A 27742-nucleotide genomic window follows, 5' to 3' on the forward strand; every position below is an offset into this window, starting at 1 on the left:
ACAGTATATACGAGTCTACACACTCCATAGTGTAGAAATGAAGCTTGAGGTTAAGATTGAGCCTCACCTTGGATGGGTTAATGACGATATTCTTGGCGGAGCCATGCTCATCCCCAGAGAAGGCCGGCTGGTTATTGAAGCCTTGTTTCACGTTCACTGCAGTGAGTTCATCCTGTTTCAAAGAAGGTAATTCATTAATCATGATGTTTTAAAAACTGGAATTGATACCTTCACCTATGAACCTGTGCTTCATGTTTAGTAAATATTTAGGCTTGCCAAAGAAGGAAATAGAGGGTAAAATGAAGGAAGAGAAAAGGGACTACTCCAAATAAAGAGAAAAGGGAAGTCTAGCATGACAGATTCAGGCCACAGAAGCCATCCGGTCCAGTGCCCTCATTTTACAGATGAGGAAACTGAGACCCAAGAGGACCAAGTGCCTTGGTCAAAGTCACAAAGGCAGTGAGATAAAAGTGGACTAGAACCCAGGTTCCCCGACTCCAAAACCACTGTGCTTTCCAACTGCACCACAGAGAAAATCACAGAATATTCAAACTAAGGGGGATTTCAGATATTTTCAAGTCCAATTTTCCATCTCAATGGAGAATAAACTTACATAAGACCACAAAGACAGTTTACTGGCAAAAACACTGGCCCTGTTGAATTCCTAGCTTGAATCAAACGTTACCTCATGCATGAACCTTTCCTGATATAAGTAAATGCACTCTCTAAACTTCTTGAAGTTGACTTTGTATGTGCTTTTTTTTTTTTTATTTAATTGTCTAATGATGTACACCCAACACAGAATAAGTTCCTTGAGGAAGCCCAATGAATTCCTATGGTTCCTTAATCCTTCTGGCACTGAAAGCCCTTTCACCATGGCTCCCACCTTCCTTTGCACATGACACATCCTTCCTTAGAGTCCAGTCAAACTGGTCCTCTTTCGGTTTTTCAAACCTCACCCACTAAATCCTCTCCCTGTGTCTTTGGCCAAGTTGTGCCTCACACCGAGCAGGCTTTCCCCTCCTCTCCTCTTGGATGTTCTAGTCTTCTTTAAAGCTCAGCTCTAGCGACATGTCCTACTACTGGAAACCTTTCCTGGTGTCCCCCAAGAGGCCAACACTACCTCCCAGAAAATGACTTTGTAGAGATCATGGGTGCTTAAAATGTGCATGGCAACTCCCTTGAAGAAACATAAGCTCTGTGAAGGTTCTGTCTCATTTCTGCCTTTTTATATCCAGTACCTAAGACAGTTCCTAGCACTTAGTAGGCACTTAATAAATGCTTGTTGATTAATTAAGAGACTATCACATTTTTGGTTTTTATTCTCTGGTGCCAAGTGAGGCATCTTCTAACACTGGTGTTTAACAAATATTTGACAAATTGAAAAACTGGATCAACAGATCTGCCCTGCCCCCAACCTCCCTCCATCTCTTCCTCTCTCTCCCTCTCTCTCTCTCCTCTCATCCTTTCCCTCTCTCTCTCTGTGTCTGTCTGTCTCTCTCCTCCCCCTCCTCCTCCCTCCCTCTTTTCCTTCCCCCCTCTCTCCCCCTCCCTCTCTATTCCTCTTCTTCCCTCTCTCTCTTCTTCCTCCCTCTCTTCTCTCTCTCTCCTCTCACCCTTTCCCTCTCTCTCAGTGTCTGTCTCTCTCCTCCTCCTGTTCCTCCTCCCTCACTCTTCTCCTTCCCTCTTTCTCCCTTTCCTTACCTCCTCTCTCCTCCTCCCTCTCTATTCCTCTTCTTCCCTCTCTCCTTCTCTCTCTCTTCTCTCACCCTTTCCCTCTGTCTGTCTCTCAGTGTCTATCTCTCTCCTCTTCCTCCTCTCTTTCTCCCCTTTCCTTCCCCCTCTCTCCTCCCTCCCTCTTTCCTCTCTCTCTCTGCTCTCCCTAATGTTTGATAATTCATAAAATCTCAATATCATTTAAAGTCTGCCCTTTGGCACCTTTTAACTGGCACAAACTAGGGCCTGATCAGCAGGCTGCTCTTCACATATCTCATTGTTCTTGGCAGTCTTACAAAAGTCATATTTTCACATCCCAAGTAAAGGCTTCTAAAACAAATCACACTAATCCAACATTAGGCAGAAATGGGCTTTTCTTTCACATTCTGGCCTTTGTGTACCATCTATTTCATGCGAAATGCTCTAAGGAGGGGAATAACATGGGAGAGCCTCACTTGCATAACTGTGATTAAATTCCGTTACTCCTGCTTCCAAGCCACAACACTAGTTCTGAGCCCAAGTTCTTCCTGAATTCTACTTCAAAGAAACCAAGAACACACGCAACTCCCTGACTCATAGATCTCATTTATTTTTAAGAAATGGCACTTCCCCCATTGGCACAGATTTATGTGTTACACTCTCAATCATCCCACATGAAGCCCTGGTATTTGGAGTCAAAAGACCTGCATTCAAATCCTCACTCTGTTAATGACTGCCGATGGGATCTTAAACCCTCAGTTTCCTGTAAAGTAAGGAGGTTAAATGAGAGTAATCACAAAATCATGGAATCATGGAATTTTCCAGTAGGAGGGGACTTTCAGCAATCCATACTTAAACTACAACATAACCGAAAAGTGATCATCCAATATCTGCTAGAAGACACCTAGTGAGGAAGAGTCTACCTCCTTCCAAGGCAACCCTTCCCCATATTTCACTTGAATGGATTTTAAGGGTTTGCCTACCACTGAATCCTCTCATCTCTGATCATATTGACTATGATGCTATGAACACTAAAAGGTGCCCTTTTTTTTTTTAAGTATGAAACACGGCTTCCCTGGCCATGTCATCCTCCATGAGTCACCTCTGACAAGTGAAAGTCAAAGGCCTAAGTTAGAACAAGCAGTATACAAGGTTTCCTAACATATAGGAGGAAGGGAAGAGAAGATCACTCTTCTCTTGAACCACTCTCCCTCTTTCTCCCCACATCCAAATGGCCATATTGACACTATGAGCAATGGTACCATTCATCCCAAAATGGAGAGCACCTGCACATTTTCAGCAAGTGACTTCTTTAAAGATAAAATCAATGGGTCCAACCACAGGTTGCCAGGTCCCAGAACGAGGCATTTTATAGTACAGAGGCACTTGATCCAAGACTTAAGAGGCCGTATTAGCTGTGAACAGAGGTCTCTTGGAGGCACGCCATGTAACTTTATTTAATTCTGTGTGCTATTAGTAATAAGTTGGCAGACCACTGTTTTGGCCCGTAATCAAACATGTCTTGTTTTGGGAAATTAAGCTCTAAAGTAATCAAGTCTCCTCTAAGCATCTAGAAGGTCATTCAGACTTTGCTTCACCCAGAGAATGAGTTACACACTCACGTATCAAAGAAGCCTCAAACTGTTCAGACATTATCAAACGAATTATTTGAGGGGCCAGTCCAATAGATTCACAGCATAGGAATTAATTTTACATACTTAACACACACACACACACACACACACACAGACACACACAGAATAGGGATCAGACCTGCAATTTCATTAATTAAAGAGAATCCTTAGCTAAAGAGACTCCCTTTACTGGTACAGGTTGGCACCTTCTGCCTGGAGCATGATGTGATGATTCGCTCAGGGTTAACTCAGCCAATATGTCTGAGGCAGCTAGAACTTGGAACTCACAGCTATTTATCCATATGTATACATAGATGAGGAAGGAAAGAGAGAATTCAGCACATTATAGTGGTAAGAGCTCTGGGTTTAGAGACAGGAAGATCCAAGTTTCAATCTCCCCCTTTGACCAACCTTGCGACCATGGGCATCTCACAAATTCTTTATGTCTCAACGGAAATTCCTCGTCTGTCAAATGGGGATAATATCTATACTTCCCATCTGACAAGAGTTTGTTGTGAGGCTCAAATGTGGTAACAGTATGCATAAAGTGCTTTGCAATCTTTAAAGAGCTATATAAATGTCATTATTATTTTCAAATTAGTTGATTTGGAAATATAAGATTGTAGTTCCATAGCATAAGAACAAATTAAGCAGCTCAGAGTTAGTATTTGAACCCAGGTTTTCTCATATTAGGTCACACTGCTTGAATGTATTCGGTAGGGTTCTTATGGAGGAAGGGAGAAAGGGAAAGAGAAGAGAAAAAGAGGGGGAAGGAAGAAGAGAGGGGGAGGGAAAGGGGGAAGGGAGAGAAGAGAGGAGAGCAGGAGAGGTGGAAGAGAAGAAAAGGATGGGGGAAGGAGAGGGGAAGAGAAGAAAAGGATGGGGGAAGGAGAGGGAAAGAGATGAAATCACCAGTCCTTGAAACATTAAAGAGTACTGGATCATTGACTCTACCTTTCTGAGCCAAAATGAGCTTAAGATTCCTTCAAGCTCTAACATCCTATGACTTTAATAAAAAATCATTTATTATCCTGCTACATGTCACCTGTGTGATCTTCTACAAATCACCTACCCTGGACCTCAGTTCCTTCATGAGGATGCTGGTTTCTGAGGCTACTTTCACCTCCCTATGAGAGGCAGAAAGGGCCTGGAGAATAACATGATGAAGTGGGAACAGGGCTGAACTTGGAATCAGAAACACTGGGATTCGAATCCCACCTTTGACATCAGTAAGCCACTTAACTGCAGTGAGCCTTGGTTTTCTCCTCTACAAAGTGGGGATAACAATGCTTGTAGCACCTACTTCATGGAGTTGGCTGAAGACAACATGTGGAAAGCACTTTCTAAATGGGATAACGTAAGAAAGGTCCTGACTTAAAATGAGCATTCTGATGAAGCCAACAGACAGAGGCTGAGGCCCATTCTTTGGAAGCTGGAGTGAGGAAGGGAGGTAAAAGGGGTACCAATAAGAAACTGAGCTGCCATCTTTGATTTTTCTCTCATGATATTGCATGACTCAATAATTAGGTAGTAGCATATGTGCTTGCTTCTTTCCTCCTGCCCCCCAAACCTCCACCCCCAAAAAAAGAAAAAATTCCAAGGACGATGTTCTGGTGTAATGATGCAGCAAGTCTGCAAGCTCTTCAAGACCCAATGGTACAGCTGTATCTGGCACTACTCCACTGTAGGGACTCTTTTTTTTTTCTGGTTTACAACAGAAAAAAAAGTGGTTTATCAGGCCCCTTTCCATCCTAATAGAACAGCAGTTCAATGGATGGATCAATAATTCAACATGACAACTAACATCTTTTATGTCTCCAATCAAGGCAATAACTTCCCTGACATTACTCACAGCCAAGAGGGCAGGCTGGGCCTCTGTTTAGAAATCAGGAATCCTTCTTATTAAGTTATTTTAACTTATTATGATTTGAAATATTAACATATATCAGTGGAAACGATGTTGAATTTTTAATAAATCTTTAAAAAACGACATTTGGGGATCGTGAATTTTTCCATTCCTATTAATACTTAGTTATATCCTGCTCACTGCAACTGTGTTGTTGTTTTTATTCATCATTATTACTAGATTTGAGAGTTATACATAAATGTCAGCTCAAGGGGAGCAGCTAAACAGAGAAACGACACACAGCTTTGCTCCTCTGGAATAAAAATGCGGATGTATTTCTGGGGTTAAGCCAAGGGACTGGTTGGAGTAGCTAAGGCACCAGCAGCACCCAATCATCACTCATTAGAGCAATAAAAAGCCAATTCGGGGGCCAATCTCATGGCTCTCTCTTCATAGGATCTGCAGGGATTTGGTGCTCAGAGAGACCACTACCTCTGAGAGAGTGCTAGGTTTCCATAGGCAGCATCTTGCCTCAGAAAAGGGGGCATCAGAGCTCCTGGGGGGTAAACGATACCCGGAAGGGTGGAAGATCACGGACTCAAAGGGAGATTTCATGGCCAATGATGGGGAAAAGATTATGGGATAGTAAACAGTAACAAAGTACTAAATCAGAGACTGAGGAAAATTCCTACCCTGAGGTAATCCATCTATCTATCTTGTCTATCTCCGGCAGGAATTGGTCCTTCAGAGATCGAGCACAGGAGAAATCGGGGACAGGGCAAACGATGTACAAGACAATAACATCGGAACCGTTTAGAAGAATGAACTCAAAATGGGCACTTTCAAAGATTTAATGCCATGAGAACACAGAAACTAAAGAGGGTATAAATCAGTTGAGGGGCCATGAGTCAAAGAACAAAAATCTAGAGTAAATAGAACAGGAAGAGAAATCACACACACACAAAAAAAAAACCCAAGGGAATGAAGGACTTTTTTAGAAAAAGGTTCAGAAAATAATTTCAAAAAAGACCCCAACAAACAAAATAAGTTGGAGAGAAGGAGAATTTACCTGACTACTTAACTCAGAGAAAAAGAGGGGAAGAATTAGATAACTAGATAAAAAGAAAAAAGAATAAGTGAAGCAAAATTCCAAAACTAAGGAAGGGAGGAGAGGGAAGAGCCAGTGAGAATAGGGCTTTTTAAAGTAGATGATGAATGCATAACAGAGACAGAACATGGTCTTTACAGAGGGGAAAAGGGAGAAAAGCCCTTATTCAGAATCCCTTTCCCTTGTGTGGCTCCCCTGCACCTTCCCACCCACCCAGTTGTGTTAGGGACTCCTACTCCGACCCGCCTCAGGAAGTCACCACATCAACTAGGATTCCAGGCTCTCTATTTGGCCAGCAAGATGGCAAGCAGCTCCAGCAAACAGCTTGTAAGGTGCCACAACAGCTCATCTCTCAAAACAGAAAATGGGCAAGCAGTCCCAGAAGTTACAGCCCGGAGAAAGAGCAAAAGTGGCCCAGAAATCAGGTGAGGCCAGCCCCAAACCTTTCCATGTGATTATAAAAGCACTAGTGCAGCATGTTAACAGCAACTAGGATTAGACTCCGGATCATAAATTTAAATCTCAAAAGGTTCCCTAGAAGTCATCCAGTGCAGCCCTGAATTTCACTCAGAAGGAAACAGGCCCAGAAAAGTAACTTGCCCAAGGCCACAGGTAGTAACTGCAGTCTAGCCAGGAAGTCTTCTGATTCCCAAGCCAATACTTCTCCCAATACACCAAAAATTGGTGTTACCAAGCACAAGAACCAAACTTCCTTTTTTCAAAGTATGAGCTCTGGAAAGTTTCTGAAAACGGAAATTTTGTGAAGAAGATTCCACACACAAAAGGTCAATTTCCCACATGCTAACAATAATCTACACTGTTCATGTAAATCAGAGCCAGTCCCCACCAAGGGAAAGAGTCACGAGACTGAGACCCAATGGCCTCTACCATTAACACAGAAGTTTCTAAATAACAGTAACAAAAATAAAATAACAAGCATTTATATGTGGTGCTTTAAGCGTGTAAAGCATTTTACAAGTATTATCTTATTTGATACTCACAGCAACCTTATAAGAAAGATACAATGATTATCCCCATTTTACAGATGAGGAACTTCAGGCAGACAGAGAAAAAGTGATTCGCCCAGGGTCATACAAGACAATACATACCATGTAAACAAACACGAGCTTTTACCTCATTTTGCTCAGGAAGTCTTTGCTAAAAAAAAAAGTGGGGAGGTGGTAGGGGGGATAAATAAGGCAGAAAAATAAGATTTCTGAGAATACCCAGATTATAGATCTGCCTGGGCCAGAAATCATAATATTCAAGATAGACCAAATATTTTTTCTCCCTGTTTAAGGTTTTCATATTATGATACCAATATTACAGAATCTTCCAGTAGAAAAGGACCTTAAAGGCACCTATCCAATACATACTTGAACAGGATCCTCTGTCACACCCCCAAAAAGTGACCAGGCAGTGCTGGAAGACCTCTAAGCAAGGGGAACTCACCACCTCTCAGTAGTAACAACAACAATAATGATAAATGCTTTAAGGTTTATAAAGCGTTTTATACAGCTTATCTTATATGATCCTCACAAAGGCCCTATAAAGTAGTTCTTATTACTGTCCTCATTTTACAGGGAAAGAAATTGTTCACAGTGGTCACACAGCTAGTAAGTATCAGAAACAAGATTCGAACCCAGGTCCTCCTGACTCTATGCCAAGCATACTCCTGTCCCCCTTATCCACAACGAACCTTCCCAAAGCTGCATGGGATAGCTCTAACACTTAGGGAGTTTCTCCCTGTAAATCTGGGCTCTCACCCAATATCTACCTCTGCAATTTCCACTCATTTTCTACAACGGCTACTGTTAGCTGTAAGGAACCTGAGAGACCACCTAGTGACTAGGTCCTAGGCCAAACTTCTCCTCCAAAGCCCAGACAGGTTAAAAGACCAAAACAGCTGGATTTGAACCAAGATCCCATGATCCACCATTCCTCCTTCAAAGACCACAAGGATTTGAAATGCTTTGTTGAGGTACTTCCCCAGGTGGCCACTAGGTGGAGGAGTAGACACCATTGTACTTGGAAGTCCAGAAGATTTGACTTGGAATCCAGCCCTAGTTGACCCCCTGAGCAATTCTCTCAACCGCTCTCTCATTCAGTTTCCTCCTCCCTAAAATAAGGGCATAACAGCACCAGTCTCATCTGGTAGTTGCAAGGATCAAATGAGAAAACATTTGGAAAGTGCTTGGCACTCCTTAAAACACCATACAAAAATGCTAGCTATTATTATTTTTATCCACATTAGGCCAATGATCCTTCAACAGTCCTGCAATTAGCTAGGGAGGGGTGTTAATTCTTTTAAAGAGGGAGCATCTGAGACACAGAAAGGTTAAGTAAATTAGCTACCGGTCAAGACCCAGGGCCCTCTAACAGGTAGGCTTGTGCTCTCTCTGCAGGGCTCCACTCACTGTAGATTTCAATAGCCTTTTTACTGACACGATGATCCTTCAAAGTCTAGAATATTACAACCAAAAGAAAGTTTTTCATTTCTCTCATTAAAATGTCACAATTGGGACAATACCTCTACTGCAGGATGTCAGGGGTTCAGATCTGAGCCCAAGACGCTCTGAGTAGTAGAAGGTCAGTCCAGACTGTCTTGTTTCAAAATACTTGTTTGAAAACGAAGTATTTAGGACTCTTCCTAAATTCCAAATTCATTTGTAAATGTCATGTATTTACTTTTACATCAAGTTTCACAAGATGATCCTGGGTTTCTAGATCACTTCTTGCCATACAGTGTGTTTATATCAATAAAAACCTTATTTTGAAAGCAAAATAGCTATGTTTTGATCCAGAGTTGGAAAGAGCTTTTTTTTTAAACTCATTTTCCCACATTAAAAATAACATACTGCATGGATCACAATTTCTGCCAGTCCCCTCACGAACCAATTTAACACACACATACATACTCCATTTAAATTCAGCAACTTCTACTGGTAAAATGTAACTTCCTTGAAGTCAAAGGTCATTTTAAAGTTTTTGTAGCCCCAGTGTCTAAGACCAATACCTGTGACATAATAGGCACTTTTATGCTTGCCAACTGAACGGAATCTTTGACTATTTAGACAGTAGGGAGCTCCAGAGGATGAGTGTAATGTCACAATGAGTTAAATAGTCATATGTAGTTTAAAAAAAAAAGACTCTTGAATACAGAATTGAAAAAATCTATGTGCCATATTCATCACTTACTAGATCTGGGGCCATGCTTAAGACACTAAGCCACTTTGTGCCTCAGTTTACTCATCCATAACACGGGGGAAATAATACTTGCATTAGCCACCTCACTAAGTTGTGGAGATCAAGTGAGATAATACACAGCCAATATTTTGTAATTGGAATATTATAATTGATAATATATATTATATAATATGTGTTGATATAATTGATATAACATATAATTGAACATCTGCCCACTAAAATCCCAGAAGCATCCTACCTTTACAACCTTGGGGAAGTAACTTAACCCCCCCAGACCTCAGTTTGCTCATCTGCAAGATGAAGGGTTTGAACCAGATAGCCTTTCAGCCATTCCTTTCAGCTCTTAATCTGTGTTTCTCTGATGGGTTAACTCTTTATTATATGTAGGTAGGCTGCCCGCCTCTTCTACTTAAGGAAGCAACAACAACGTCTATATTACCTCCCAAGTGAACTCTTCAGATCCATTAAGGCAGAGGCACAGAAAGGCAAAGCCATCACTCATTCAAATTGTGCAGCACCCAAACGTCTTTTCTAGAAGAAGCTCAGTAAGTATTTGTGGAATAAGAGGAGCTGGGGAAGGAACCTGGATGTTCACAGAAGCCTTGAATCGAAGTGAGAATTCTGGAGAAGAATTCTCAGAAGTCACCTATCTAACCCATACCTGAACAAGAATCCTCTCTGTGATGCTCTCAAGAAAGTCCCATTGCCTCTGGAGACTGTCCATTCTAGGTTGGATAGCTCTAGCTGTTAGGAAGTTTTTCATCAAGCCTAAATTCACCTCTTTGTCATCTCAACATCTGCTCCAGGTTTTTCCTTCTGGGGCCAAGGAAACTTTCTTCTATATGACATCCCTTCAAAATTCTTGAAGATAGCTATAATCACCAACCACTTCCCAAATCCATTCCCTAGTCAAACATCTCCAATTCCTTTACCTGATCCTCAGAGGGCCCTTACCATCTGAATTTCCCTTCCCTAGACACTCTCCAGCTTACCAGTATGTTCCTAAAATCTAATATCCAGAAATGAAGGCACTGACCAGGCATCGCCTCCAAGTTGGAGAGGAGGGGCCCAACTGGAAAGATCCCTGCTCCCTTTCTCCAGTCTTGCCAACAAATCATAAGTTCACAAATACTGTTCACTCCACATAGGATTATTGCCAGCTCCTGATTTCATAGGAAAGGGAAGGCACCTAGCTCACTCACAGAACGCCCAACTGATCAATGGCTATTCCTCTGCCTGAGTCAGACGCTATGCTAAGAGCCAAGCATCACTGAGTGAGGCAGTGACGAACGTCTCTATTTCAAGCAACCCTTTAGTCATTCACCAAAGTACAAGTGTTTTGTGAAAGAGCTGCCTGAGCCTGAGTCAGGAAGACAAAAGTGCCACAGCCACTGACTTGAACGGCATCTCTTTCTCCTAGCAGCTCAGTCATTTAGACTTCCATTTACATCCCTGTGCAACTGTTTTGCTTGTGGTCGTAGTGAGAGAGAACCTCTAGATCCTTTAGTGAACTTGGGATCATTAATCACAACCCTATTAAAACGCGATAGCCCGATCCCACTCAGCCAACTGGTCAACGTCCTAAGTCCAATTTGGGGCATCAATGACAACCAGCTCTTTACACCACTGACAGTAATGATGACATGGGATTTAAGAAAGCCATAGGAGAATAGGTTTTATAGCTGTAAGGGGCCTTAAATACATTTGAGGGAGTCCAACCCCCTCATTTTATGGCTACTAAAACTGAAACTGAGTGACATAAAGTCCAATGTTACATAAGTAGTGTGATAGAAGGGAAAGAGTGCTGACTTCAGAATAAGAGAATCTAGGTCAGATCTTGGAGTAGCTACGTGCTGTAGTAATTAGAGCCCCGGGCCTGGAGTCAGGAGGACCTGGGTTCGAATCTGCCTACAAACCCCCTTCTCCCCCCAAAAAAGAAACACAGGTCTTCTAGTTACACTGCCCAATGTAGACAAGTGACATCCACACCTAGGCTTGCCATTCTTTACCTATAAAGCAAGAGGATTAGACTTGATGGATTCTGCAAGAGTAAACTGATGGGGGCAGCTAGGTGGCGCAGTGGATAGAGCACCAGCGGCCCTGGATTCAGGAGGATCTGAGTTCAAATCCGGCCTCAAACACCTGACACTTACTAGCTGTGTGACCCTGGGCAAGTCACTTAACCCCACTGCCTAGTCAAAAATAAATAAATGACATGAAGTATAAAAAAAAGAGTAAGTTGATGATTCTGCATCCCTCATCTGACATTCTTTTTCATTGCAGAATATCCACATTTTTTCTGCCAGTTTTGAAGAGGAATACCAAATGGTTTTAGAATTGGGGGGGACTGGAGTCCAATCCCCTGCTGAAAATGTTTCCTCTCTACAGTACACCTAGTGAGTGATCAGTCGGTCAGTCAATAACCATTTAGTAAGCGTCGTACTATGTGCCAGGCACTATGCTACCTGCTGAGGATACAAAGAAAGGTAAAGGACAAAAGTCCCTGCTTTTGAAGAGCTCGCCATGAAATGGGGAAGACAAGAGACAAGTAAGTATGAACAAACAAGCTATTTACAGGAGAGCCTGGAAACAATCAAAGGAGGGAAGGCATCCGAATGAAGAGGGCTTGGGGAAGGCTTCCTGTAGTGGTTGGGATTTTAGCTGGGACTTGAAGGAAGCCAGGAGGCTGAGATGAGGGCGAGCATGCCATGCATGAATGGAGGTCAGCCATTAGTGAAATGCTCGGAGTCAGGGGATGGAGAAATAGCAAGAGAGCCGGCGTCCTTGAATCTCGGTATGTAGGGAGTCTGGTAAGGTGGCCAGGGGATGGGCAGGTCATGAATGGCCTCGGACACCCAGCAGAGGACTTTATATTGGCTCCTGGAGGTGACAGGGAGCCAGTGAAGTTTACTGAATGGGAAGTAACACCATCGCAGCGGGGCTTTAGAAAGATCACTTGGTCAGCTGGGTGAAGGATGGACTGAAGATGGGATAGATGTGTGGCCAAGACACCAATCAGCAGCATACCGTAATAATCCAGGCATGAGGCAATGAGAACCTGCCATTGTTATTTTTATTTAGTTGTTTTTCAGTCATGTCCAACTCTTCATGACCCCATTTGGGGCTTTCTTGGCAGAGATTATAGAGTCATTTGCTATTTTACAGATAAGGAAACTGAGGCAAACAAGGCTAGGTGACTTGCCCAGGGTCACACAGCTGGTAAGTGTCTGGGGCAGGATTTGAACCCAGGTCTTCCTGATTCTAGGCCTGTCACTCTAACCACTGTGCCACCTACCTTCCCCTAGAGATGTTACAATGGTATAATGGACAGATTGGATGTGGGGGATGGAAGAAAATGAGGTGTGAAAGATCATGCAGGTTCAGAGCCTAGGTGACTGGCTGGTGGGGCCCTCAACAGTAACGGGGAAGTTTGGAGGGCGGCAGGGTTTGGGGGGAAACATAATGAGTTCAGTTCTGGACATGTTGAGTTTGAGATGTCTAATAGGTAGTTGGAGATTTGAGCCTTTCAGCCTTTGCTGGAAGATCTTCAACGAGGGAAAACCCATTACCTCCTCCCTTATAAAGTAATCTAGAAGGCAGCCCATTCCATTTTTGGATAGCTCTAAATCTTAAGTCCAAATTTATCTCTCTGCCACTCTGATCAATCAGTGCAGGAAAATGAGAAGAACCCCAGACAGCAAGTCAAAAGACTTGGCCTCCAGTTCCATCACTCTTACTGTGTGATCTTGGGAAAATCACTTCACATCACTGAGACTCAGTTTGCTCACCTGTAAAATGGGAGAGAGGAACTAGACACTTTGCATCCAGGGATCCTTTTGGCCTTTGCAAAGCAAATCCTTCTGGTTTTCTCAAAGCCAAAGGGCCTTTGCATTCAAATACTTGTTGATTCTTTATTTAGATAAATATCACTGGATAAATCCTTTCCAAAATTGAGGAATTATGAGATTTTAGGGCTGGAAGGGAAGTAACAGGTACATCGACCCAACGTGCCCATTTCATGTATCAGGAACTAGAGGCCCAGAATGGAGAAATGTGTTTACAAGGTCATTCATCTAGTAAAGTAGCAGAACCAGGTCGAAAGCCCAGGTCCTTTGACCTCAGACTCGGCACGCTTTCCACCACATATCCAACTTCATAAATTCAATGCAAACTGTACAACCTGCTTGCTTGTGTGATTTAAGTTAATGCTGAGGAACGGACTCCTTCCTCACATCTTTGGGCTTGTACATCAGTAGGGTTCACCTTTCTCTTTGGAAAAATGCAATGCTGCTCTCCATATCGCTTTTTCCCCCAGCCCTGAGCTTGTCTTTTGTAATTGCTCAAGTAAAGTCAATCAAGTGACCACATGGGTTAGGGAAGGGGGAGGGGCAGTGTGTCTGTTCAAGGTGAATACAATTTGAATGGAATCAAGTTAGAAAGAAGTTTGGTCATGAGCCAGCATGGCCCTTAGTGTATAATGGAAGAACCTTGGATTTGGAGTCCAAGGACCCGAGGTCAAATCCTCACTATATGATTTATTACTCCTGTGACCTTGGATGATTCATTTCACATTGGTGAGTCTGTGTGATGTTTTAGGCTCATAAATTCAGAGAAGTGGAGCTGGAGAGAACTTTAGAATCATTTAGTAGACAACCCCCTCATTTTACAGATGAGGAGTCTGAGACCCAGAGAGACACAGCAGGAAAAAAAAAACAATGTTGTATTTGGAATCAGAAAGCTGCAATTAAGTCTCAGTTCTGATGCTCACTAGCCAGTAAGACCTTGAGCACATTACTGTACCTCTCTGGCCTCAGTTTCCTTTTTCGTTAAATAGAAAAATGTTTATACCACCATCTCAGAGGCGGGATTTTTTTTTGGGGGGGCAGGAAAAATTATAGAATTTGAAATATTATTACCTTAATTTTTGAGAGGCAAAGCAGTATCAGTAGATAGAACATTGCCCCGAGGCAGGTTTGAATCCAACCTCAGATACTTACTGTCCACGGAAGCCTGGGCAAATTATCTAGCAGCTTAGAACCAAGGTTTGCACTCTGTAAAATGTGAGTAACAATGTATACTATGCACCTTCTGGAGTCTCTGGGAGAAAAGCACTTTACAAACATCTCTCTCTCTCTCTCTTATACACACACACACACACACACACACACACACACACCCATGCAGCCATTAAGTGGTAGGTCCAAATTATTATAATTCTACTTAAGAGCATGAATTGAAACTTAACATATTTCAACAACTGTTCAAATAATACTATTTTAATGGATTTTTCCCATTTGTCTTTCATTTAAAGATTAAGGCTTTTACTGAAGATTCTCTGAACATTTACAACATGAAATTTAAATAAAACTCAGTATCCAAGCTTGTACTCCAGTCTAATTAATAAATTTCAGTAATGATGCTGTGAGCCAGGATGGAAGTTTCTGACATAAAAATAACATGTATTTGTTTCTTAAATTCTATAAATTTCCTAGTACTCAACTTCTGCCCCAATTCAGATGCACTGGCTTTAGCTTTAACAAGGTGAGATGTGGAAGGGGTAGGTAATGTATTAAGCACCTACTATGTGCCAGTCACTGCTAAGCACTTTACAAATATTTTCTCATATGATCCACTCACAAAAACTCTGTGAGGTACGTAAAATTATTCCCATTTTGCAGTTGAAGAAACTAAGCCTAAGAAGTGAAGTAACCTGCCCAGGGTCACACAGCTAATAAGTGTCTGAGGAGGCTGAATTTGAACTCAGGTCTTCCTGACTCCATGCCCAGTTTTCTATCCACCATGGCGTCACCTACCTGCCCCGTGAGAGATGGTGAGAACATGAACATTTAACCTCCAGGTCTTTATTACAATTAATGAAAATTACAATTATACCACTTGAAGGGCCATTCTTTAAAACCATGAAACATGGGGGAGAGAGCTGAGTTTGGGGAAATCACAGTAACCTCAAATTTGGCCTGAAACTTTACTCAAGATTCCTTTCCCCTCAGTAGTTAGGTCAGTAGGGAAAGAGGCAGGTCTCAGATTCCAATCAGACTTCGGGACAGAATCAGGACAGTTGTTACACTCAGCAGATTCTCATTTCTCTTTCTTCTCCCTTTGCAGATTCATTATCCATGTCCCATTCTTAACCACTGGGGTCCCCCAGGGCTCTACCCCAGGGCACTCCTCTCTTCTCTTTCCATACTCTGTAGGTAATCTCATTAGTTCCCATGTGCTCAATCACCACCACTATTTAGATGACTCCCACATGCATATATCCTGCCTTAAGTTCTCCCCTGATCTTCAATCTTAAATTACTGACATCTAGGCAGATAGGTGGCACAGTGGATAGAGCACGGGGCATGCATTCAGGAAGACTCATCTTTCTGAGTTCATATCCTCTGACATTTACCTTCTGTGTGACCCTAGGCAAGTCACTTAACCTTGTTTGCCTCAGTTTTCTCATCTGTAAAATGAGCTGGAAAAGGAAATGGCCAACCACTACAGTGTCTTTGCCAGAAAAACCCCAAATGGGGTCACAAAGAATTAGACACCACTGAAATGACTCAACAACACAACAACAATGACTCATCTCCACCAAGATGTCCCATAAGCATTTCAAACTCAATATTTTCAAAGCAGAAGTCATTATCTTTTCTCCCTAAATGAATCCTTCTCCAAACATGCATATTTCTAGTGAGGGCACCACCCATCCTTCTAAGTCATTGGATTTATAGCCTCTTCCATTCTTCCCTTTCCCTCACCCTCTATCTCCAATCAGTTGCCATGTCTTGTTGATTCTACTTCCGCATCTCTAGCATCCATTCTCTCCTCTTCATTCCCAGGAATACTACCCTGACTCAGGTCTCCTTGGACTATTGTAATTAATACACTACAAGTTGGCCTCCCTGGTTCTATCTTCCTTCTCACATTCTCCACATGGCTGCCTATGCAACCTTTCTGAAGCACAGGTCTGACTACTGCTTCTCTTTTCAAGACTCTTCAGTGACTGTAAGGGGGGTCGGACAACAGGTCAGAAGGAGAGTTACGGCGTCCCTTTGCTGGCACCAGGGGCAGGACTCTGTTGCACTGCCTACACTTGAATCTGAGTCACAGTCCTGAATCTCAGACCCAGTGTGAAGAGAAGCACTAACACAGCAGAGCCTGTGGCCACAGGGTAGCAGGGACCCTGGTCACATTCCAGGGTTGCAAAGAGTGTTTGTGGTCACTCACAAACCAGTGCACAGTACAGGACAGTAATAAACACACCTCCTCTCCCTGGATCATACCACTTTAAAGAGCCAAAACCTTAATGGACATTCAATGAAATAGAGGACTTTTAAGCATTCCTGATAAAAAGACCAGAGCTGAGTAGAAAATCTGGAATAGAAAATCTGACATTCAAATACAAGACACAAAAGAAGCATTAAAAAGGCAAACAGGAAAGAGAAATTATAAGGGATCTGATAAGGTTAAATAGTTTATATTCCTACATGGGAAGTTGATATGTATAACTCTTAAAAAACTTTCTCATTATTAGGGCAGTTAGAAGGAGTATACATAGCAAGCAGAGGTATGAGTTGAATGTGATGGCGTGATTATCTAAAAAAATAAAAATAAAGGATAAGAAAGAAGAATGCACTTGGAGAAAGGGAAAGGGAGAGGGAAAATGGGATAAGTTATCTGACATAAAAGAGGCCTGAAAGAGATTTTACAGTGGAGAGGAAAATGGGTGAAGCAGACAGGGAGCACATGGACCTTATTCTCATGGGAATTGCCTCAAAGAGGGAATAACATACACAGTCAGTCGGATGTAGAAATCTATCTTACCATATAGGAAAGTAGGAAGGAAAAGGAGTAGGGAAGCTGATAGAAGAGAGGGCAGTTTGAGGTAGTAAAAGAAGGAAAACACTTTTGAGAATGGACAGGGTAAAAGGAGAGAGAGAGAGAGAGAGAATAAGATATACAGGGGAAAATAGGGTAGAGGGAAATGCATAGTTGGTAATCATTACTATAAAAAAAGGTGTTTTGGGTTTTTTTACAGTGAGTTTCTTTGATAAAGACTTCATTTCTCAAACATATAGAAAACTGAGTCAAATTTATAGAAATAAAAGCCACTCTTCAATGGATAAACAGTCAAAGATAGATATGAACAGGCAGTTTTTGGATAAAGTAATCAAAGTAATCAAAGCTATCTATAGTCACATGAAAAAAATGCTCTAAATCACGATTGATGAGAGAAATGCAAATTAAAACAACTCTGAGCTACTACCTCACACCTGCCAGACTGGCTAATATGACAGAAAAGGAAAATGAGAAATGTTGGAGGGGATGTGGGAAAATTAAAACACTAATGTACTATTGGTGAGGTTGTATACTCATTCAACCATTATGGACAGCAATTTGGAACTATGCCCAAAGGGCTATAAAACCATGTCATACCCCTTGACCAAACAAAACCACTACTAGGTCTGTATCCCAAAGAAATAAAAAACAAAAAGGAAAGGAACCTATATGGACAAAAATATTTATAGCAGCTCTTTTAGTGGTAGCCAAGAACTGGAAAATTGAGGGGATGCCCATCAACTGGGAATGGCTGAACAAGTTGTGGTATATGATTGTGATGGAATATAATTGTGCTTCAAGAAATGATGAGCAGGGGGCAACTAGGTGGTGCAGTAGATAGAGCACTGGCACTGAAGTCAGGAGGACCTGAGTTCAAATGTGGCCTCAGACGAAACACTTGACACTTACTAGCTGTGTGACCCTGGGCAAGTCACTTAACCCCAACTGCCTTAAAAAAAAAGACTTGGGATACTCAGTAGCTGTGTGATCCTGGACAAGTCACTTAACCTCTGCCTGCCTCAGTTTTCTCCTCTGTAAAGTGAGGATAATAATAGCCCCTACCTCCCAGGTAGTTCTGAGTATAAGCAAATAAATTATAAAGCCCTTTGCATGGTTTTGGGGTTTTTTTCCAACTTTTTAAAAACATTTTTATAATTTTCACTTCAGTAAAATTGGTTTCCTTTATCAGCCTATAAAATAGATTGTATGAATTGAAAGATATTACTGAGGAGGGATGCACAGACTTCTGACTGCCAAACGGGCCTCCAATTCACAAAAAGGACTGGAATCCGCACCTGAATCGCCACCTTAGAGCGTCCCTTGGAACACATGGGGTCAAGCAGCAGGCCCCGGATCACTCAGCACAATGGACCACAGGCACTGCCCAAGACAGCTTCCTATGGCTGCACCCCAACGCCCCTCCTTCCTGCATCTTGTTTTGGCGTCTCCCCGTGAAGGCTGGATCCTTCCTCCCTTCCCAAGCTCAAAGGAAGCTTCCTGAGAACAAGGCTATTGTTTAATTTGGGTATCCTATTTCAAACACTAAACACAGTGATTTGCATGCAGGAAGAGCTAAATAAATGCTCAATGGACTGAATTTTAACTAATAACAAAGGAGCCAAAAATGTCATACACCTTTCACCCAGTGAACAACTGTACTTGTAGTTTACTTTGTTACTGTAGCCAAAATAAAAAAAAAAAAGAAGAAAAATCTCTCCAAGTACCAGCAGCCTGCTGTTACCTAGCACCAAACCAATGAGAATTGTCTTTAAATCCTATTCTTCCTAATTCTGGCCTATTCACAGGGCAGACAGGTCCGACTGAGCAGGAGATAATTTTATATACACATGCGCATATATATATAAACACATGCATATGTATGTGTATATATGTATATATGTGTATGTATACATATGTATGTACACATGTGTATGTCATACATATCTGCATATTGTGTGCACAGACACATACCTAGTATATGAACAAACCTACATAGATATAAGTATGTGTATGTATTCACACATGCATATATAAGTACATGTATATAAACACATACCTACACATATACATGAGGTATATACACACATGTGTGTACATACAGAGTGTATTAAGTCAGTACAGTTTACCAGACACCACGTGTGTACACATATACATGTGTGCATGCATCATCATAATATTCATTCTCTCTGTCCTTTCAAACTATCAAATAGTCACTATTTAAATATTTTTAAATCCACTTTTACAAATTTAGAAAGTAAATAAATTTAAAAAATGATCAATGAATATTCATGGAGCCCACATTACAGAACTAAGAGGACTTTTCAAGGAAGGGGTTTTCACTATATACCAAGTTTCCCAAAACATGAGTCATGGAAGATAAAACCTTTAAAACTTGCAGGGAAGGAGGAGAGGCAGAGGTCAGCCTGTGCCCAAGACTGTGGGTCTCTTTTTCCCAAACTTGGGAATGCCCTCCCCACTCTGTACCAACTGAACTCCTACCCAAGTGTTGAAAGCCCAATATAAACACTACCACCTCCTCCAAGAAGCCTTCCCTGATAATTCCTACATGGTAACAATTCTTCATCTTTCTGACCTCACACAATAGCCCTATGAAGGCAGGGACTGTGGATTATCAGAACTCTATGTCCCCCCTATGCCTAGCCTTAATGCTCTTACTTATTAGGAACTTGATCAGTGTTTGCTAAAGGCCTATTGATTCTTCCTTCTAAATCTTTCTCTGAATTACCACATACCTGGAATTCTTTTGTTCTGAGCCTGTCTGCCCTTTAATCCTCTTTTTTTTTTTTTTGGTGAGGGAGGGAAGGATAGGAGAAGGATAGGAGAAGGAAGCAATCAAGGTTAAGTGACTTGCCCAGGGTCTTACAGCTAGTAAGTGTCTGAAGCCAAATTTGAATTCAGGTCCTCCTGACTCCAGGGCCAGTGCGCCATCCATTAGGGAGTTATTTGAGGATGTCTTGTTCCGCCCTACTAGACTGTAAATTCCTTGGGAGCAAGGTCAATGTCTTCTATATCTTTACATACCTCATAATACTTATCATAGTACCTTGAGCACAATGCCCCCAGAACAGGGGTGGGGAACCCTAAATGCCTGCTAGCTCCTTGGATTTGGCCTTTTGACTGAGTTCAAGTTTTACAAAACAAAGTCTTTTATTAAGGAGATTTGTTCTGTGAAGTTTGGATTCAGAGGGCCACAGGCTCCCCACCCCTGGCCCAGAACATAGAGGACTTAGAAGGAACCTCAATGACCTAAAAGAGAATTCTCTACCTCCAACATCCAGTCTTTGCTGGAAGGCCTCCACTGATGGGAAACCCATTTCCTCAGGGAGACCCACTTCAATTATTAAGAAGTGTTTCCCTCACTCTGGCCTAAAACCTCCACTCATCCCTCTGAATTCTGGCGAACCATCTAATCCTTTTTCTACAGGATAAGCCTACTCAGACTTAACACCAATTACCCTGCCTGCCTCCAGTCTTCTCTTTTCTAGGCTGAATACCCCCAGGCCCTTCATAACCGGATCACCACAGTGGTCACAGCTGAGCAGCTAAACACTCCAGAAATAGTCATTGAAGGAATCAGTGAATAAACATAGCAGGAATGAATGCAAAGATTATTTTTCTGGGTATTTGGAAAGATGAATGAATCTCCTACATACTTCATATACACTAAGAAAGGATCAAAACCTTGGTGTTCAAGCCACAATTAATATTCATCAAGCACCTACAGGCAAAATGGCTATGGTAGAGCTTTGAAGAACAAAGAAAAAATATGCTGGACCTTCAGGAGTAGATTCTGGAACTAATGATCCATCCAGGACAAAGAGGAAGGTTAGAGGAAGCACAAATTTCCCTACAGGCAGAGTCTTGGGTTCTTTTAACATCCCACTTCTATATGCAGGCCTTTCCAACAGTCCCTCAAGGCATGAATCCCAAGGAAAGCTAGGATCTTTTAAAGCAGGTCAGTTCACCCAAAGCGGTTCACCTCATTTTCAGAGAAGGCTGTCTTTATTGTGGCTATCTGCTCTTGGGAGAATGGCTTGTCGATTTCATGTCCAGATTTCTGTAAAATGAATTTTCTCGAAGAATAATCCTGAACTGTGAGCAGAAGACTTGGGTTTAAATCCTGGTAAGGAGGGTGGGGGTGGGGCAGCTAATGGGGGATGGGTTGAAAATAGCATCCTTCCCAACTGAATTTCATTATCTCTGATTATAGAGTTCAAGGCTGCCGATAAGTTCACAGGTGTTTCACACCAGCAGACTGTGAAACGTCACCCTACCTTCATGATGAAACTCTGTCTTAACAGCTTAGATACAAGATAAAGCATGATAAACGTAATAGATAAATTAAAACGTAAGCCCTGAGATTTAAAGAAAGTGGATAATGAGAGCCAACGAAACATGGCACACTCTGCTGGCTTCTCCCCGTGTCACCATTTTACACTTGAGAAGACAATGTCTGGGGGAACGTGCTGGGATCACAGGATAATAAATCTAGAACTGAAGAGCCCTCAGCAGGGGTTAGCACATCCAATCTCTTCATTTTGCAGATGATTTCCCCCCCAAAAAAAGGTTAAGTGACTTTTCCCATGATCACACTATCAGTAAGTCAACAAGCCCTTACTAAGCACCAGGAACACGAAGAAAGGCACAACACAGACCCTGCTCTCAAGGAGCTAAGTGCCTACTGTGTGCCAGGGACCACACTAGATGCTGAGGATTCAAATATTATAAGGAACAGAACAATCATTACTCACGAGGAAGTTTCACTCTTTTTTAATAAATTTTATTTTCATTATTTATGTATTTTTTTTTTGGTGAGGCAATTGGGGTTTAATGACTTGCCCAGAGTCACACAGCTAATGAGTGTTATATGTCTGAGGTTACATTTGAACTCAGATCCTCCTGACTCCAGTGCCTGTGCTCTATTCACTGCACCACGTAGCTGCCCCTGGAAGTTTCATCCTAATAGAGATAGTAGGGGCAAAATCAGGATTTGAACCAAGCTCTTCTGACCCCCTAATTCAAGTTTTTTTAAGAAAATTCAAAATAGGGGCAGCTAGGTGGTATATGTCACAAAAGAATTCAGCCAAGGTCTCAACTCCTAATACTCTCTAGGTTATTAAAAAAAAAGTGTTACAAGTTACCAAAATTTAAATTCATTTCAAAATATATAACAGACACTCTCCATACCATAACAGCTCACCAGCAGAGCAAAATTCCTGTTCCCATGTCACCATTATCACCTATTATTCTTTTACATGAACCCTCTACTCCAGCCAAGTTGTTGGACTGCTTTACACCCTAAATAAATTACTGCCTCTAAACATTTGCTCACAACTTTCCCCTTAAGAATGCCTAACCTTCCTTCTTGCATCCTCATTAGGCATTTTGCAGGTGATACCTTGTCCTGTAGAGCCAGACAGACACCAACACAGACACACACACACACACAGACACACACACACACACACACACACACACACACACACCCCATCTCCCCATCTGTATTGTAAGGTCCTCAAGAGCTAGGCAAATCACAAGGCTTATCCTTTTTGAATCTCCAACATCTACCAACTTTGCTCAATGACCATTTGCTAATTATGACTCCCTCCAACCACTGAAGTCTGCTCCCCACATTCTCTACCTTAGCCCAGCCCCTCCTAGAAGCCTCCTGTGTCCCCTTACTGACATCCAACAAGACAGTCACATAAAAAACCCCAAAGAACTGATATCTACAAGGCTGACAGATTTCTAATGGACACCTGTAAAATGGGCCGGAAGTAGGAAGGGGTATGGGTCAGGCGAGTAGAGGAATCAGCATGGAAGAGTTAAGCATGGGTGGGTAAGACAAATAGAATTTGGCATATTTACCAGCAAGATGCTGGTAAATACATGCCTCCCTGTATAAGGCAAAGATATCTTCTAAAGTGGGAAGTATGATAAAGCACTTACACAACCTTCACATCTGCCACTTTAAAAAGAAATCAGATGTCTGCCTCCTTCCTATTTCTCATTTGAGGAAGGTCATTAGAAAGGCAGCAATAAATCAATTCTAGCTTCATTTGGATTCTTGTGTCTATGTTTCATATCGAATTCAACTAAATAGTTTCCTCATCACCCACAGTTGGCATCTACTGAACTAAATCCTCTCTCTAAGCAAGATAATGCCATGATTTTCAAAATTCCTCAAAAATATTCCCATAGATTATGAAAGGGATGGGATACAGCAATTGCTATGAGGCAGCATGGTCCATTAAAAACCACTCATGGCAGACTAACCTCATTTCCTTTTGTGACATGGTTAGTAGACTGGTATATCAGGGGAATGCCACGGACCCTGAACAATGGCATTTCACACAAGGCAGAGTTTCCCAAGACGTCCTTGTAAACAAGATGCAAAAATGTGGGCTAGATTAGAGGAGAAGAGAGGGAGGTAGAAGCAAAACTGTATTACTCTGTATATATTTTTGTTAAATTCCTTGTATACATATTGTATCCCCTGCCTCCACAGAAGGACATAGCAACTCTTTAAGGCAAGGACATTTTTGTTATATATTTGTATCCCCAGGGCATAGCACACTGTCTTGCATTTCATAGGTACCTAATAAGTGTTTGTTGAATGGAAATAAACAGACCCAAAGAATGGAACTGAACAAGCCCATTTATACTCTGTGATTATAAACAAACTGCTGACCAACCACAAGAGAATTCTCTAGTAGAATGAGTGTCTCAGGTTTCTACACTTGTCACAATTTTCTTCAACATTTTTATCAATGGACTGGATGATGGTATTAACAGATTGCGTGTTGTCCAAAGCAAAGATAACACAAAGCTGGGAGAAACTTCAAATGTGTTAGATAACAAAGCTGGGATCCAGAAAGCTCACAACAGGTAAGACAAATAGTTTGATACAGAGAGAGATAAATAGATAAGAGATAAATGTAAAGTCCAAAACTTGGGTCCAAAAAATCAACTACACAAGTACAGGACAGGGAGACATAGCTCCTCAGGTCAGGTGGAAAGAGAAATCAGAGACTTTAAGTAGGCCACAAGCTCACAAGGAGTAAGCAGGGTAACATGGCAACCCACAAAGTCAACATGCTTTCTCTCTATTAATAGATGGACACCATCCAGAACAAGGGGAAGTTATTGGAGTATATTTAAAGGCCTGTCACACGGATGAGATTAACGTTGTTTTACTTGGCACCAAAGTAAAATCAATGTGCAGCAATTGCAGAAGGGCATATTTCACTTTGATATAAGAAAGAAAAAATATTCCTGACAATTAAAGAGGTCCAAAAGTAGAATGAATTGTCCCAAGATGTATAAGTTTATCACTGAACGTTCTCAAATGGAAGCTGGAAAACCATCTATCCAGTGTTTTGTTATTTTCTTTTAAGGGATTATTATAGTTCAATACAGGTTGAGCTCTATCCATTGCACCAATTGGCTGCCAAAAGTCACCTACACACCAAGATGAAACATCGAAGGATGATTCTAGTGTATTAATGGAATAAAAAAAACAACATCTTGCTTGCACATAGTTGTCTGCATGTTATCCTCCCCATTAGACTGGAAAGTTCTCAAGAGCAGGGATTGTTTTTCAACTTTCTTTGTATTCCCAATGCCTAGGACTGTGCCTGGCACACAGCAGGCACTTAATAAATGCTTGTCAATTGGACTGGACTGGACAAGGAGGAAGGGGCCAGGATATAAAAGATTTTTAAAAGTTCAAGTCCTTTGGTACAGATGATCCTGCATCCTGGAGCACTGAAGGAGGTAAGAGATACGACAGCTGAGATAAAGACTATTCAGATCTTTGAAAAATGATGCAGAATGTAAGACTGCAGGTCTGGAAAGGGACAAATGGCCCAATTTTCAAGAAAGGGAAGAGAACAGTGTCTACAAATGACAGAAGCAGTAAGCTGTTCTATGATTCTGGGAAAACTTCTAACTGTCGAAATGGTGAGTAAACCTAAAAAAGGGAAGAGATCTCCAAAGGTCGTCAGCTTAGCTTCATTAAAAACAAGCGACCGTTAGCTCTTTTCCATAGTACCAAAGAAAGAACTGCAAACACAAAGCAGGTGCCCAACAGTTGGGCAGCAGCTGAACAAATTTTAGGGCATAAAGATGTAATGGAATACTATTGGCCAGTAAGAAATTACATGTGAAACCTGGGGAAAACTCATGCCTCAAACCTGATGCAGAGCAAAGTGAGAAAAAACAAGTTAAACAATAACAACACTGCAAAAAAAGAAACAACTTTGGTAGACTTAAGGAACCACTTCCATGACCAGCCATGATTCCACAGGATGCCGGCGAAGGGTGCTACTCACTTCTTGTCAGAGGCAGTGAACACAGGGTACAGAAGGAGACACATTCTGTTTGGACATGACCAGTGAAAGAATTTGTTTTCCCTTAAATATGCATATTTGTTTCAAGAGTTGTCCCCCCCTCCCCCCATGGTGGGAGGCTGTGGAAGAGAGAAAACGAACTTTCGTTAAAAAAATTTTGATTAAAAAAAAAGACACATCATATTACACTAGCTCAATTTCCTTCTTGGTCCACCCACATATAAAGTTTTTAAATATGAAGATGAGTGTATGAGTATACTGACTTTTCATTTCCCACGGACAATGTACACAGTACTGCATTGCGTCATTAATTTTTTTTTTAACCTGGATCTGATCTGATTTTTGTCTAATGAAAGAGCTCCAAGTAAGCAACTCCCTCTCCCAACGCAGACCTGTTATGGCACTTACAGTCTCAAGAGTTACCTGGGGGGCTGAGCAGTGGGTTAAGAGACTTGGCCAGAGTCACCCTGCTAGGACATGTCAGAGGCTAGGCTTGAACTTAGTTTTGCTTCATTCAGGGCCAGCTGTCTAGCTACGCTTGATCTTTACTAACAGCTACAACTGAGTATGGAATGTATCTTTTCTATAATATGAGGCTGATATGGTTCGGCAGGTTTCTGAGAGAGCATTATGAAGAGCTTCTGAATTTTATCTTAATGACTTACTCTCCCCCACGCCCCCATACAAGCTGGTAGGTGGTGCCACAGTGCATAGAGCATCTGGCCTGGAATCAGGAAGACTCATCTTCCTGAGCTCAAATCTAGCCTCAGACACTTCCTAGCTGTATGACCCTGGGCAAGCCACTTAACCTTGTTTGCCTCAGTTTCCATCTATAAAATGGGCTGGAGAAGGCAATGGCAAACCACTTCAGTATCTTTACCAAGAAAACCCCAAATGGAGCCATGAAGAGTTGGACACAACTGAAAAATTACTGAATCACTGAATCGTCATAAAATCACTCCCAATAACATTAGCTAATTCCAGCCTCTCCAGGTTTTTTTCTACAATACCCTCTCCCCCAACTGGGTACCTTCATCTCCTCCCTCCCCCAACCCAGCTTCTTTCTTTGTGTTATCTCCCCTATTAGGGCTCCTTCCCTATAAAAACTCCCAGAAAGCAGAGACTGTCTTTCTGCTTTATTTGCATTCCCAGCACTTAGTGCCTAGCACACAGTAAGAGCTTAATAAATGCTTGTTGACTGCACTATATAATGGAATTTTCTTCCAATACCAGCTTCAAGAAAATTTTATAGAAGTAGCCTAGATATTTCCATGTCATCCACACAATGTTAAAAACATTATAACAAAAAATACTAAAAACATTACAACAAAATATTAAAACTACAGCAGGTGTCCTTAATCTGGGGAGTATAACGTTTTTCTTTTAAATAATATCTTATTTTTCTTTAACTACATGCAAAAACAATTTTTAACATTCTTTTTTTTAAAGTTTTGAGTTCCAAATCTATCCCTCCTTCCTGTTCTTCCCTCCCTCCCCGAAAAGGTAAGCAATATGATACAGGTTACTCATGTGCAATCGTGTAAAACATATTTCCGTGTTAGTCCATATGAACTTTTTACTTAAATATTAACTGTATTTTAAACACTGTATATTAAATATCAACTACATTTCAATATAGTTGATTTGCTTTATAATCCTATGTATAATAAAAAATACTGTATTAAATATTAACTGTATTTCAATATAGTCAATTTGCTTTGTAATCCTATGTATTTTATTTTATGAATAGTTCTAAGGAGACATCCATAGGCTTCAAAAGGGTCACCAAAGGTTAAGAACCCTGGGTCCAGAAGGTCTCATAAAAAGAAATGGACAAAAATCTCACAATGCCTCAAATCTCAATTCAAGGAAAAAGTGTAGAATGGAAATCTCAAACCCACAGTCTCCTGCACATCTCAATTGCAAGTTACAGAATTTAGACCTCAAAAGGACTTGAGAAATCAGAGTCCTTTCATATTAAAGGTGAAGAAAGAAAGGAAATGAAGTGTTAGAGCTGAAAAAGACAGGTTGAATA

At 41.5% G+C, this 27742-nt stretch overlaps 1 protein-coding gene across 10 annotated transcripts in view; it reads right to left on the minus strand.

Moving 5' to 3' along the window:
• Positions 1-27742, minus strand: part of MED12L (mediator complex subunit 12L) — a 424290-nt gene that overhangs the window by 370543 nt on the left and 26005 nt on the right. For all 10 annotated transcript variants that reach the window (XM_020980863.2, XM_020980861.2, XM_020980859.2 and 7 more), the window contains exon 3: positions 68-172. In XM_020980863.2, the coding sequence (XP_020836522.1) occupies positions 68-172 (105 nt within the window). The remainder of the gene's footprint in view (positions 1-67; positions 173-27742) is intronic.

This window comes from Phascolarctos cinereus, unplaced genomic scaffold (assembly GCF_003287225.1).
Source record: "Phascolarctos cinereus isolate Bilbo 61053 unplaced genomic scaffold, phaCin_HiC Scaffold_7;HRSCAF=346, whole genome shotgun sequence".
NCBI lineage: Eukaryota > Metazoa > Chordata > Mammalia > Diprotodontia > Phascolarctidae > Phascolarctos > Phascolarctos cinereus.